At 36.8% G+C, this 15,407-nt stretch overlaps 3 protein-coding genes across 3 annotated transcripts; 2 read left to right on the top strand and 1 right to left on the bottom strand.

Moving 5' to 3' along the window:
- Positions 1-882: 882 nt before the first annotated feature.
- Positions 883-4,945, bottom strand: LOC106154409 (uncharacterized). Its single transcript, XM_013528753.2, has 3 exons — positions 3,894-4,945; positions 2,638-2,724; positions 883-2,103 (listed from the first exon to the last, which is right to left on the bottom strand). The coding sequence occupies exons 1-3, from the start codon at positions 4,213-4,215 to the stop codon at positions 1,469-1,471; spliced, it is 1,044 nt and encodes a 347-aa protein (XP_013384207.2). The 5' UTR covers positions 4,216-4,945; the 3' UTR covers positions 883-1,468.
- Positions 4,946-5,087: 142 nt separating this feature from the next.
- LOC106177658 (uncharacterized) lies at positions 5,088-8,632 on the top strand. The gene is made up of 3 exons (XM_013560497.2): positions 5,088-5,613; positions 5,875-5,961; positions 6,546-8,632. The coding sequence occupies exons 1-3, from the start codon at positions 5,292-5,294 to the stop codon at positions 7,178-7,180; spliced, it is 1,044 nt and encodes a 347-aa protein (XP_013415951.2). The 5' UTR covers positions 5,088-5,291; the 3' UTR covers positions 7,181-8,632.
- Positions 8,633-10,120: 1,488 nt separating this feature from the next.
- Positions 10,121-12,717, top strand: LOC106154412 (uncharacterized). Its single transcript, XM_087014213.1, has 3 exons — positions 10,121-10,385; positions 11,021-11,107; positions 11,651-12,717. Exons 1-3 carry the CDS (start codon positions 10,253-10,255, stop codon positions 12,283-12,285), a joined length of 855 nt encoding a protein of 284 aa, XP_086870339.1. The 5' UTR covers positions 10,121-10,252; the 3' UTR covers positions 12,286-12,717.
- Positions 12,718-15,407: the final 2,690 nt, after the last annotated feature.

Here is a 15,407-nt window from a genome sequence, read left to right as displayed (position 1 = left end):
TGTAACTAACGCACAGGTAGATTTTTACCTGAGATAACTGGAGAAAAGCTTAGATAGAGAGTGCGTTCGATACAAGCAAGACAAATTGAATGCCATTTAACCCTCTAATTAAGAGGTAAAGGAAGTTCCAGTTAGATGGATGATTAAGATAGGACTTGTAAAGGTAACGGGCATTGTTTACCTCAGTTTAATAAAAGTATGCAAGACGGAGTGTCAGCGGTTTAATAAAATAAATTGAATTTCACAAATAACATGGACCTCATATGCAATAATCAACATTTCCCTTAACTCATTCAAATGCAGTGTTTTATACAACTTGGGATAACCATAATGAAATGATTGTTAAAGAAATGACTAGACGGGAAATGGTTTTACACAGCTTCACGAGGATTTAGACCCCTCGGGTAAGAGATTTGAATGAGTATAAACTTTTATCAGAAGTCAGAGAAGTCATCTTACATGTAGACAACGCAGCTCAGTTTGACAGCTAAGCACGCTCTGTTCTCCAGTGGCTCGATTGTCGTCATCGGACCACGTGACCACGTAGCTCATTAACTCCCATGCCGAGCAAATAGGACGTTTTTTAAAGCCAAAAATTTACAAAATGAGCTTTTAATTTGTGTATTTGGATAAAGATATCGTTAGTTGGGCATGTTTTCTGAAGAATATGTCCCGTTCAGGCCATTCTGACGGCATGAAGCAAACCCTTTAAGCCCAAGTTACATTTGCCACGGGTGCCGTATAGTATTAAGGTTAACAAAAGTGTTAGGTTAACAAAAGTGTTCAGCCATCATCACGATCCCCCCAAGTCCACCGTACATACTAGTATATAACTTACTGTTCTTTCTATGAATTTAAACAGTAAGTAAAATAAAAAAGATGTTCATAATATTGTTTTATTTTAAATGCAAATGTTTATTCTAGGTGATATTCTTACATCATAAAACCGACCTACAAAATTAACGAATAAATGCATGGAAATCAAAATTCGAAATTATCTCTCACTAAAGGCGTATTCCCATAGATTTTAGATCGATCCTTCCCCGTGAGGAGTCTCACAAGATTACTGTCAGATAATCCGGCTTATATGTCCGTCCCGCCTACCACAAGCTGTAAGGGGGTAATTAACTTTCGTACCCGCTCGGCTGACAGCTATTTAGCATGAACCCCCAGGTCGATCTAGTTTGGATCGATCTAATCTCTGGACATGGGGTCTAAGAGACACAGTGTGCTCGACGACACTTCTAATCATTAGTCATTTCAAGTAAACTCAGAAGTATTGTCATTTTACATACAGTTAATTACTAGCCCTGTGATAATATGATTCTACAGGTGTGCGCATTTGTTTAAATATGGTCTCAAAATTTAAAATGTACAATAGGTAAGCTACCGTGTCGTTAATTACACTTTCTTTATTTGGGCCATAAACCAATTTAAATGATACAACTAACCAGAATAATGTATAGTCTTAGCACAATCCACACTCGTTAGAGAGTAATGCAAATACATTATTCCACTTTGGCACTGGTATATAACTCTTCGTGGCAAATTTGTGGAAAGTGTCGTACAACCCTACGGTGCTTTCGTTGGCCTTCAGAATCTCTCTGCCCGCCTCGTTCGCATGTGGCAGAAAAAAATCGATGTTGGAATCTCTTGGAATGAGGTCAACCATAGCCTTGAAGAGAACCATGGTTCCGACTGTATTTTCTGCATACAGAGGTCCAAGGTAGAAACCGTTCATAGCAGGTCTGATTGATCCGTATCCAGCTATCTTCCCTTTCTCTAACAAAACAAGCGATTTTGCCGTTGTTTGGCCGAGCCAAATCTTCAGCATTTCCGGTCTTGGTACCACGTGGTATGTCGTATCATAATTAATGAGGTCCTCCTGGTCAATATGTCTAAAGTCAATTGTATGGTATTTTTGTTCCGTATCTGGCGGAAGAGGGATGTTCTTGAAAACGCCGTAATATTTTCCTCCCGTGCCTCCTTTAGAAAGCGGGGCGCCGCAGTACTTTTCATATGTATCTAACATATACGAAATGGAGCTTGAATAAATATTCCTGTCCCCAAATTCCTGTAAATACTTGATCATCATTTCCGCACCTGTAAGAATATTCAAGTACATGTTAAAATCACTATGAATTATGGCCTATCATCTGTTAGAAAATTTAAATAAAATGTACTTTTGTTAATTATTGGCTGATCCAGCGTGTTGGTAAGAGGAAGGATGGGAGTACAACATTGGAATAAAAACATAATACCGGGGTAAATCAGAGAACAAGAGCCAGGACTGTACGACTTTCGAATATATAAAACAGGGAATGGACAATATGAATTTGCCTGGATTTAGTTCTATGCTGCTTTTTTCCCCTTTATATATATTTTTTTCGATGGGGTGGGGGGGGGGGGATAAAGAAGAAATGGTTACTCTGCTAGGGATCACACACGTGCCAACCGTACCACCCCACCTCAGTTTTCCGCACCCGACGCAACTGATGTAATTCGACATCTGGGTCACTAAAAGCAATGCTTGCTACAAATCTATAAATAAATAATCACAATTAAATGTCGCGGCATTTTACAATTTAAACGACTCTTCAGATGTGATTTTGATGGAAATTGCTATAATATACTCACCAACACCATGACCCCTCAACTTTGAGGACACTATAAAGTGACCGGCTGTCTTCAGGCCATCACTAAAGTCATGCGACAGATGGCAACCTAAAGCAAGTCAACATTAACACTTAACAATACCAATCATTTCAGACTTCTTACTCATAATCTATATGCAATTTTAATATTTAACCCATAACCATGCGGTTTCTTTAAGTGCATGCTTGTAATAGAACATAGATATTTAATAACACACACACACACACACACACACACACACACACGTATATATACCGGAACAGATGATTACTACTGAGGGTTGTATTGGTAGGTATCACCTTCTGCATACACGACGGAAATGTCTATCAAACCATTGTTTTATGAATTAAGATCATTGACATTTAATTTTTTACGTTCAATAATCTTATTTAACAACTATTACGTCAGCACGAAAAAATTACAGAACTCATATTAAAGTGCATTAATTCCAGGCCCGTAGCCAGCAATTTCAAAAACGGGGTTCTTTTTCTGAAGAAGTGGACCTTTTCCCATATGAACGTCTTGTACCTATATCAAATTTTACCCAGAGTGGACCTTTTCCCAGCAAAAGGGGCGGTTCTTTCGAACCCCCCGAACCACCCTGGCTACGGGCCTGAATTCTCCAGTTGCAATGTTCTAGGAAGACCCAGCTTTTAGTTTGGCGAGTGGAGAGCAGGTTTTTACTAGATAATGATTATTAAAATAAAGTTGGTAAAAGGTATTTTTTTCAAAGAGACTTAATTTTTCTTTCTACCCGCGAATGTGACTTTGGACTTTCTTTTTATATCAATTTTTAATTATATTTATAAAAAGGTATTCTTTGCCAGCTTGAGCCACTAAAAATGCATTTGCATCGAAAAAAAAAAAAAACAATTTTATCATACTTATAGGCATAAGTGATCGACGCGTCGCTGGACTTAGATTCGAATGTTATATCCCACTTTAAATTGAATGATTTAATTAAATTAAAATAAATAATTTAAAATGACGTGCATTTCTGTATATTTTAATGTGTTTTAGGTGATTTATATTGTATTTGTGTTAATTTAATTCCTTTATGGACGCCAGGTACTTTTATCTGAGGGGCCTTTAGTTTTAAAGGTATGAATAGGGGAAAATAAGTAGTTTTGAAGAATATATAAAGAAAAAACAAAACCATTTAGCCGTGGGAATAAGATCATGCAGTCAATCAGTAATTTGCAATTGAGTGCAATGTTTTAAGAAAAAAAAAAACTCACCCACAATATCTCCCTCCTTTTCTGCAACGGTCCAGCCATTTTCACTTATTTTGAAGTGGGTCTCAATCATATCTTGATGAATATTCCACTTGGCCTCCGCTGTCAGTTTCAAGACTCCAGGGACGTCTTCCATTCTTCCTCGACGTATAGTGACCTCTTGACTCCCCTCTCTGTCTGAAGTAAAGAAACGCTGAGACTCGGGTCTGTGCTGGTCGAGACTGCGACTTAAAGGGACTACTTTTTCCAACGATGGGCGTTCATCGAGCAGTCTACTGAAAAGGCGAGAAAATACCGCAGGTTTTCTGATCATTCGTGTAAACATCCTCTGTCCACGTTGTTGAGTAATATTAATCTCCGATAACTTAATAATATTTTATAGTTGTCAAGGGGAATGCTCCACTTAGCTGCAATGGATGAGAGTGATATTAAACCAACCTCAACCTCTGACAATCCTTCAGGTTCTAGCACGATACCGATCTCAGCGATGTATAGGTTAGAATACAAGTGCTCTGCGCTGGATAAAATATGTCACATGACCAATTTAACCACATCCCTTGTCATAAAACCGGTTCACTTTAAGAGCCTTCACTCAAGCTACCTGTCAGGTGATTTATGACAAAAATATCTATCTTCACAATAATTCTGGAATTTGACAGAATTCATTCTGGATTTGAGTGGGGCTAAAAAGAATGTCACCCATTCTTCTTCTTCTTCTTCTTCTTATTATTATTATTGTTGTTGTAGTTGTTGTTACAAGGTCACTAGATTGTGAATGCAGGTTTGGATTTTTATATGAAAAAAAGGATCAACTAAAAGATCGAACTCGTCAATAATCGTATTTTGTTATAATTGTTATAACTAATATTATTAATTTGCATATCATCACGGCTGTCACAGGTTTAAGCATTTGTGTATAAAGTCTTTTCATGGATCGATCTAAATCTATGGGAATGCACTCTTAAATACTAATAGCCGAGGAACGGCCCAGTGTTGATATCAGGGCCCCGTAACTCGAAAGCAACCGAAAGCGACCGAGCGCAAGTATCTCGATTCCAAAACTCGCCCATACTCGCCCCCTATAATGCATTGTAGCCTCCTGACTTCAGGTGAGCTGTGCTTTGAAATGGTTGGGTGACTCGTTATTCAACAGGCGGGGGAGTAGGCAGAATGCCCAACGTTCGGAAAAGTCTTTCGATTTATAGAAAGACCCTGGTTGAATAGACCGCATGACAAGTAGAATAGCAAGAGAGTACGGGTCACTTACATGTATACGCCCAGTTCCTTTTTACCTCTACAAGAAGAAACTAGTAGCATTCCATCGATTGAAAAAGGTGGACCATATCCTAAAGAACTTTAGACTATACAGCAGTCCAGAATTAGTCAACGACGATAACAGAAATGTTTGGTAATACAGTGCGAAGACATGTGACGATTTCACGCTTTTTCAATGCTGTGAGCGATGAACCTCTGTCTTCGGTCTTAGTTGGAGATCCATTTTGCAGACTCCGGACACAGAGACCTGTGTTTCAGCGTCCTATTACTTCGACCACGGAGGGGATCCAAGGGGTCACTATACGCCGAGGAAGAATAGAAGATGTCCCTGGGGTGTGGCAACTTTCAGAAGAAGCCATGTGGAATACACATCAAGACATGATTGAAACCCTCTTCAAAATGTGTGAAAATGGCTGGACTGTCGCGGAAAAGGACGGAAATGTTGTGGGTCAGTATTATTTCTACAAACATTACCCTCAAATAATTGATTAATGTCTACACGTGTAATGTTTTTTTTTTTGTTTATTTATTTATTCATTTATTATAATTTTTTTTTTTTTTTGGGGGGGGAGTATTATTGTCTGAGTTAATTATGATAAAAATTGATATGTTGAATGGTTGAAACATCATGTCTCATGGATAGAATACACGATCAATCTCTATTTTAGGTACAGTTTATACCGTATTAACGATGATAATTTATTTGTAGGTTGCTGTTTGACACACGACTTTAATGATGACCTGACTACAGGGGGTCACTTTATAGTGTCGCCAAAGATGCGCGGTTATGGTGTAGGTAAGAGCGTTAAATCGAGTTCCAGTAAAAACACATTTCCAACCAATAGTCAACTATATAAGTTATATACGTTTATACATATCGCCATTTTTCCACTTTCAAATTGTACATGACATATGGTGGTATTGCCAACTCTTTAACAGCTACATTTGAATTCTGTTAGACCAAGGAGTTATAACACTCCTTGGTTAGACAAAGAATAACTTCTTAAATAGTTATGGCTACCATTACAATTAAGCTTCGCTTAATTATCTCAGCTTTGTGTCAATAAACCGCATTATGACCGAAACACAAAGTCTAGAACTATTTTGTTATGATTGCGAATTTTGAAATGAAGACCGAAGTGTTCTATTGTTTAGAGTTTAATCTGTTAAATTGTGGAGTGTGGCGCGTGGGGAGCCGATGAGACCATAAGAGGATTAGGAGGCCTTACTTTCAAGTGGGTCTACTATATTTGCTCCGCAGATGTGTAAGTCCGTATATCAGCGTGTTCTGAATGCGCTGTTATAGTTAGTTCTTATAGTATACATACTGCTAACAGAAAGAATATTTTGATTTTCTCCTGTGGTTTTATTTCATTGTAGGGGGACAAATACTGAGAAACATTGCAGAGGAATATGGCGAAAGAAATATTCATTTTAGTTCCATTTCGTACATGATAGATACATATGAAAGATACAACGGTGCTCCGCTCTCTCGTGGAGACACGGGAGGAAAATATTTCGGCGTCTTCAAGGACATCCCTCTTCCACCGGATGCCTTACGCAAATACCATCTATCTGACCTGCGCCAAGTTGAACTGTCGGACCTCATTGAATATGATACGTCATTCCACGTGGTACCAAGACCGGAAATGCTGAAGATTTGGCTTGGCCAAACAACGGCAGAAACGCTCGTCTTGTTGGAGAAGGGAAAGATAGCCGGTTACGGATCAATCAGGCCTGCTATGAACGGTTTCTACCTTGGACCCCTCTATGCAGAAAATACGATCGGAACCCTGGTTCTCTTCAAGGCTTTGTTGGACCTCATTCCACGAGATTCCAACGTCGATTTTTTTCTGCCACATGCAAACGAAGCGGGTCAACAGATTTTGAAAGCCAACGAAAGCACCGTGGGGTTGTACGACACTTTTCACAAATGTGCTAGGAAAAGTTATATTCCAGTACTAAAATGGAATAATGTATTTGCATTACTCTTTAACGAGTGCGGACTGTGCTAAGTTTATAAATTCATTCTGTCTCCTTTTATTAGTTTGTTTTTGGAATTGGTTTAATTATCTTATTATCTCTTTCTGTTTGTATGCAATTGACATTATTTCAATTGATTTTGTCATTGAAGGGGTCTCAAATCAATCAACATGAATGGACTGATTGATTTAATAATCATGTATCATTGAGGCCTCTTTGTTGCCCAAATTATTGAAGTGTATAATGTCACAGTAATCCTATTTGTTCATTGCATTATTCTAAAGTTAATGTCAGTTTTGGAGTAATTTCACGACCAAAACCTCGACTGACTGTCATATTTCATTAACTAGACTAAAAATGACATTTAGCATTTATAGATTGGCACCTTATGAAATCCTTCATGAGAAATGACCAATGTTTAAAGAGTCATCGAGCTCAGCTTTGAGTTTCATGTATATAGGCTAAGAAATCATTGGCCTAACATAGCACAACTTGTTTTATTTTTCACTTCATAGGTTATACTTATCCACTAACTGGCAAGTTAGTTTTACTTCTATGCTGTCTTTTTTTGGTTTTGTCGTTGATCTTCATTATTTCAATTTCGTCCCACTGTATTTGTTTGATCCCTGTAGGCCCTTTTTATTTTAAGATAATTGTTTTGCGTATTGAATAGTCCTCTGCCTACTAGTATTTGTTTTTGATATTTAAGTGAATAAGTTTCTATGTGTAATTTACACCAAGAACCATTTTGTACTGTATTTCATATGAAGTTCATATGCAGTGCAGGTACGTGCATGCAATCAAGTATTGCAATTAATTGTATACACGTGTGAAATGTAGTTACACATGTATATATTGTCCGTCTATACGTACGTAACATAAAAACAACCCTTCATGTCTCGGAAAATAAAGGACTTTACTCAAAATTACTTAGAGAGATATATTGATGTTAATGTAAATCTTAAGATTGACCATTAAAAATATGGATTTTATAGATAATATTTTTGCTGGCAATGTCCAACCTTGGAGAAGCTTGTTTCTGGCGACCTGGTGGAGAGTGCTCCCCCACTAACCGGCCTTAAATAGCACTGTTTACCTAAATACAAACAATAATTTTAAGCATATAACAGGGATTACAAAAGGACAACTTTTCTGGACAGTTGCCCTTACATGACGATGACGATATCTTTGAGGGCATTATTTATCTCTGTAGTTTTATGTACGAGCAGCAGTTAATTTATATATTAACAGTTATATTTCCATAACGGTAAAGTTGCCTTGTGTCAGAGATACAGGGGAGGGCAAAACATTGCACCTTTTATATGAATAGGCTCCTAGTAATATGGAGGTGTGTGGTAAAATGTTTTGCAGGATTTGTAAAGCGTATATAGTTATCGAGTTAATTCCATATACAATTATTGTTAATGCTGTAATCAGACGTGTGTAGAATAAAAGCTGCCAAGTTGCTATCATGATGAAACCCACAGATCAACAATGCAAGAGGTTGTTTCTTCTGAAATTAGTGTCGCGCTATTACCCCTACGACACTGCCATTCTTTATCTTTACCGTCATATAATGCTATATCTGCATATTTCCTAGTAAGCAGTGTTATCACTTTACCCTGCTAAATATTGTATGTGGTGACCTGGGGATAGCGAGGATTCGCCATGCTTGCGCCCGCTCGCAACCAGCGATGCCTTCGAGATACGGGGCCCTGTGACCAATGTAAACTTTTAGCGACCTCTGGAGACAAGTGGTGAAAAAATTCTCTTGACGTTGCAAAAGAAAAGAAAATTATAAGGTATGTATAGGTGATGCCACACGTGAAAAGCCATTCTCTCTTCTCGTGACATGCTTTCCATATAACCGTCTGAGACGATAACAAAAATGTAATTTCACAGCTCAACTCAAAGCGGGTGAGTGGGGAGGACATCTTAGTTTCTGACAAAAACTGGCATCATGTGTGTTCCCATTTTTATCTTATAATGAAAGTAAAGAAATCTATCCTTTCTCGTTTTATTTGCAATTGCCTCTAAGTTGAATAAAGAAAATGTTGATTTACAGCATGGTATAATTAGAAAAAAAGGCATTCGGACACCAACGTATGTACATGTGTAATTGGATTAACATCGTTAATGATGAAGAGTACATGCTGTACATAGGAGAGATACCTTCTTCCCAATTACCATCGCTATGTTTTATAAAAGGTACATTATTTGTTTGCATCTATGTTTTATAAAAGGTACATTATTTGTTCTTTCTATAGGACAAATATAAAGTGACATTTTGTTTTTAAAACGTGTTTTTTACTTGTGGTTCTTACCTTTAATCTTGTGCACATTTGTGGGCGTTTTTACCATATGGAAATCATTGTAGAACATCAGATTTAAGGGGGTTCATGTTCTAAAATTGAATAAATAGTTAGAAATGGGCATTTGCATCGGTATTTTGTTTTTCAGCACCATAAGTCATATAAGATACGATATGTGAAAAGAATTTATACTCATAATGCATAACCTGTCACTGACGTGATAATAATAATAATAATAATAATAATAATAATAATAATATTGGGTGACAACCTTTCTGACAACCAAAAGCCAGAATGAATTCTGTCATCTCAGAATTATTGTGAAGATAGACATTTAGGTCATAAATCATCTCACGGGTACATCTAGCTTGGGTCAATGTCCACAAGACTGTTGTAGTAGACCGGTTTTATGACAAGGGATGCGGTTAAAAATGGTCATGTGACGTATTTTATCCAGCGCAAAACAACTGTGTTCTAGCGTATACATCGTTGACATCGGTATATTAAAAGACGGGAGGATTGTTAAGAGGTTGAGTTTGGTTTAATATGACTCTCATATCTTCAAGCTAAGTGGACCATTCTCCTTAACAACTTTAATATTAATATAACTCAACAATGATAAGAAAACGTGCGATATTTTCTCGCCTTTTCAGTAGACTGCTCGATGGATGCCCACCGTTGGAAAAAGTAGTCCCTTTAAGTCGCAGTCTCGACCAGCCCAAACCTGTGTCACAGCGTTTCTTTACTTCGGACAGGGAGGGGAGCCAAGGGGTCACTATACGTCGAGGAAGAATGGAAGACGTCCCTGGGGTATGGCAACTGGCAGAGGAAGCCATGTGGAATACACATCAAGACATGATTGAAACCCTCTTCAAAATATGTGGAAATGGCTGGACTATCGCAGAAAAGGACGGCAATGTTGTGGGTCAGTATTATTTCCACAAACATTGCCCTCACATAATTGATTAATGGTCTACAATTGTATTTTTTTACTTTATTTATTTAATCATTTATTTATTTATTTATTTTGGGGGTATCCATTGTCTTTGTTTAATGATGATAAAATTGGCATGTTGAATAGTTGAAATATCATGTCTCATATGGGTATACAGAAGTTTATTGACAATCGCCCTACATGCGGGCATGATCAAATACAAATACAAGAAGTAATCCGCAGAGTGATTACCGTAAATAGTTAGATATACATTATCATGTCTGACCTAATGCAGGGAAAGGAAAGAGAGGTGAAATAAAGTACAAGTACTACACAATATAGATCAATTAGGGATCAACTCAAATACACACACACAATATATATATATATAAATATATATATATATATATATAAATATATATATATATATATATATATATATATATATATATATATATATATATATAACTTACTATTGTTAAGGGGGATATAAAAATATATCAAACTTACTATTGTTTAGGGGGATACTAGAACTACATCGTCAGACGGTAGAATACACGATCAATCGATCTCTAATTTAGGAACAGTTTACACACACTGTATTAACGATGATAATTTATTTGTAGGTTGCTGTTTGACACACGACTTTAATGATGACCTGACTACAGGGGGTCACTTTCTAGTGTCGACAAAGATGCGCGGTTATGGTGTAGGTAAGTATGTTAAATTGAGTTCCATTAAAAACACATTTCCAACTAGTAGTCAACTGTCTAAGTTATATACATTTATACATTTCAACGGTGGATCGCTACTAATCGACTTTCAAATTGTTCATGAAATATGATGGTATTGCCAACCCTTTAACAGCTTAATTTGAAATCTGTTAGACAAAGAATAACTTCCAAAATTGCAATGGCTATAATTATAATTAAGCTTCGGTTAATTACCTCTGCTTTGGGTCAATAAACCGCCGAGATGACTGAAACACAAAGTTTAGAACTATTTTGATATGATTTCGAATTTAGAAGTAAACCCAAGAGTTTAATTGTTTAGAGTTTAATATGGTTAAATTGTGTGGCGCGTGGGGAGTCGGGGAGACCTTTAGAGGATAAGGCCTTGGTTTTAAGTGGGTCCACTATCTGTTAGTCCGCAGATCAGCTTGTTCTGAATGCGCTGTTATAATTAGTTGTTATAGTATACATGTTGCTAACAGAAAGAATATTATGATTTTCTCCTGTGGTTTTATTTCATTGTAGGGGGACAAATACTGAGGAACATTACAGAAGAATATGGTGACAGAAATATTCATTTTAGTTCCATTTCGTATATGATAGATACATATGAAAGATACAACGGTGCTCCGCTCTCTCAGGGAGACACGGGAGGAAAATATTTCGGCGTCTTCAAGGACATCCCTCTTCCACCGGATGCCTTACGCAAATACCATCTATCTGACCTGCGCCAAGTTGAATTGTCGGCTCTCATTGATTATGATACGTCATTTCACGTGGTACCAAGACCGGAAATGCTGAAGTTATGGCTTGGCCAAACAACGGCAGAATCACTCGTCTTGTTGGAGAAGGGAAAGATAGCCGGGTACGGATCAATCAGGCCTGCTATGAACGGTTTCTACCTTGGACCCCTCTATGCAGAAAACACGATCGGTACCATGGTTCTCTTCAAGGCTCTGATAAACCTCATTCCACGAGATTCCAACGTCGATTTTTTTCTGCCACATGCGAATGAAGCTGGTCAACAGATTTTGAAAGCCAACGAAAACACCGTAGGGCTGTACGACACTTTTCACAAATGTGCTAGGAAAAGTTATATTCCAGTACTAAAATGGAATAATGTATTTGCATTACTCTTTAACGAGTGCGGACTGTGCTAAGTTTATTTATACATTCGGTCTCATTTTTGTAAATTTGTTTTTGCTTTTTGGATTATCTTATTGTCTCTTTTGCTTTGTATGCAATTAACATTATTTTAGTTGATTTTGTCAGGGGTCTCAGGTCAATTGGACTGAATGATTTTTTACTCATGTAACACTGAGGTCTCTTTGTGGCCCAAATTATTGAAGTGTATAATGTCACAGCTATCCCATTTATTCATTGCGTTTTGCCAATGTTTATTTTGGAGTAATTGCAGCAACAAACCTCAACTGGCCGTCGTATGTCATCAACAAGAGTGATAAGGACATGTAGCTTTTATAACTTGGCACCATATGAAAGCCTTTATGAGAAAAGACCAATGTTTACAGTGTCAACTCAGCTTTGAGTTTCATGTATGTAGGCTAAGAAATCATCGACCTAACATAACAAAACTTGGCGATATTTTGTTTTCCACTTTATAGGTTATACTGATCCACTAACTGGCAAGTTAGTTTTACTTCTATGCTGTCTTTTTTTTTTTTGGTTTTGTCGTTGATCTTCATTATCTTTGTTTGATCCCTGTAGACCCGGTTTATATTAAGATAATTGTTTTGCGTATTGAATAGTCTTCTGTCTACTGGTATCTGTTTTCGTTATAAAAGTAAATAAGTTTATTCGTTTAATTTACATTAAGAACCATTTTGTGCTGTATTTTATATGAAGTTCATATGCAGTGCAAGTATGAGCATGCAATCAAGTGTTGCAATTAATTGTATACACGTGTGATATATGTTCATATTTATTCAGTGTACATAATTACATTACTACTAGTGGAAAATTATGGTGAAGTTGGACATGTATCTTGGGTCGGAGGCCTTAAATTACGGAATAAAAAGCATATCATATCATGTAAAATGTTTAGTTATACATGTATATATATTGTCCGTCTATACGCACGTAACATAAAAAAACAACCCTTTATATCTCGGAAATAGAGGACTTACTCAAAATTACTTAGAGAGATATTGATGTTAATATAAAGCTTTGGATTGGTAATAAATAAATATGGATTTCATAGATAATATTTGGCTGGTAATGTCCAACCTTGGAGAAGCTTGTTTCTGGCGACCTGGTGGAGAGTGTTCCCCCACTAACCGGCGTTAAATAGCACTGTTTACCTAAATACAAACAATAATTTTAAGCATATAACAGGGAGTAAAAAAGGACAATGTTTCTGGACAGTTGCCCTTGCATGACGATGACGATATCTTTGAGGGCATTATTTATCTCTGTATTTTTATGTACGAGCAGCAGTTAATTTATATATTAACAGTTATATTTCCATAACGGTAAAGTTGCCTTGTGTCAGAGATACAGGGGAGGGCAAAAAATTGCACCTTTTATATGAATAGGTTCTTAGTACATGTAATATGGAGGTGTGTGGTAAAATGTTTTGTGGGTTTAGGTTTTTTAATCGTATGTAGCGATAGGGTTAATTCCATATACATTTATTGTCAATGCTGTTATCAGACGTGCATAGAATAAAAGCTGCCAAGTTGCGTTCATGATGAAACCCACAGATCAACAACGACAAGAGGTAAAATGTTTTGTAGGATTTGTAAAGCGTATATAGTTATAGGGTTAATTCCATATGCAATTATTGTTAATGCTGTAATCAGATATGGGTAGAATAAAAGCTGCCAAGTTGCTATCATGATAAAGCGCACAGATTAAAAACGACAAGGGTTTTGTTTTTCTGAGGTTATTAGTGTCGCGCTATAACCCCTACGATACCGTCATTCTATATCTTTACCGTCATATAATGATATATCTGCATATGTCCTAAGCAGTGTTATCACTTTGCCCTGCAAAATATTGCAAGTGTTGTCACACTGTATGTAAAATTTTCAAGTGGAGGGAGGACACTGGAAATTGCCATGAGTTTTTCCAAAGTGGCTGTCCGAGATAGATAAGCACCGGGACAACAGGTTCCTTTTTTCCTCTTGCTGTCAGGTGTGCGAAGGTGTGGGTCGTAAATAGAAAATATCTTGGGAGCAAGATTCTTCCGTTTATTTCCCAGGATGCCACACCACATAGGACCAGGGTAGTCCACCAGGGGCGCCCCTCTGGGATTTCTGGGATTTGACAGAATTCATTCTGGATTTGGGTGGCCAAAAAGGTTGTCACCCATCATCATTATTATTGTTATTATTATTGTTGTTGTTACAAGGTCACCAATTTAACACTCACCGATCGTACTGACCAGCCGGTGAATGCAGGTTTGGATTTTTATATGGGAAAAGGATCAAATAAAGGATTGAACTCGTCAATAATCGTATTTTATTATAATTGTTATGACTAATATTATTAGTTTACGTATTATCACGGCTGTCACAGGTTTAAGCATTTGTGTGTAAAGTCTTTCCACATATCGTAATCAATGTGATATATGGTGCTGACTTATGCTAATCAAACTTAGAACAAACTTAGAACAAATTTAGAACATGAATCACCTGAAATCGGACGTTCTACAATGATTTCCATTTACTAAAAACGCCCATCAAAATTTGTGAAGACAACGCAGGACTCAAGGTAGGGACCACAAGTAAAAGACACGTTTAACATCAAAATTTCACTTTTATATTTGTCCGATAGAAAGAAATATAAATAGAAAGAAAATAAGAGGGTCGCATGCCATAATAATATAGTCAATGTGTCAGTTTGATTTTTATTTTTATGTTTTGATTTTTTGTAAATATCCCCATTGCTATTTTTCAAACAAATAGTGTAATTTTTATAAAACATAGCGCTATGGAAATTGTAAAGAAGGTATCTCTCCTATGTGCAGCATGTACTCATTATCAATAACGATATCAATCCAATTACACATGCATTTGTGTACAAATCCTTTTTTTAAGAACTTAATACCATACTGTAAATGAATAATTTAATTATTCAATTTAGAAATGAATAAATACGGGATAGGGTAGATTAATTTACTATGATTATAAGATAAAAATGGGAACTCAAATGATGCCGTTTTTTGTCAGAAACTAAGATTTCCTCCCCACTCACCCGCCTTGATGAGAGCCGTTAAAAACATTTTTGTTTTCGTTTCAGACGGTTATACATGTATATAAAG

This window comes from Lingula anatina, chromosome 5 (genome assembly GCF_051362555.1).
Source record: "Lingula anatina isolate TDL-2025a chromosome 5, LinAna3.0, whole genome shotgun sequence".
Classification (NCBI taxonomy): domain Eukaryota; kingdom Metazoa; phylum Brachiopoda; class Lingulata; order Lingulida; family Lingulidae; genus Lingula; species Lingula anatina.
This window is presented reverse-complemented; position numbering and strand designations above follow the sequence as displayed.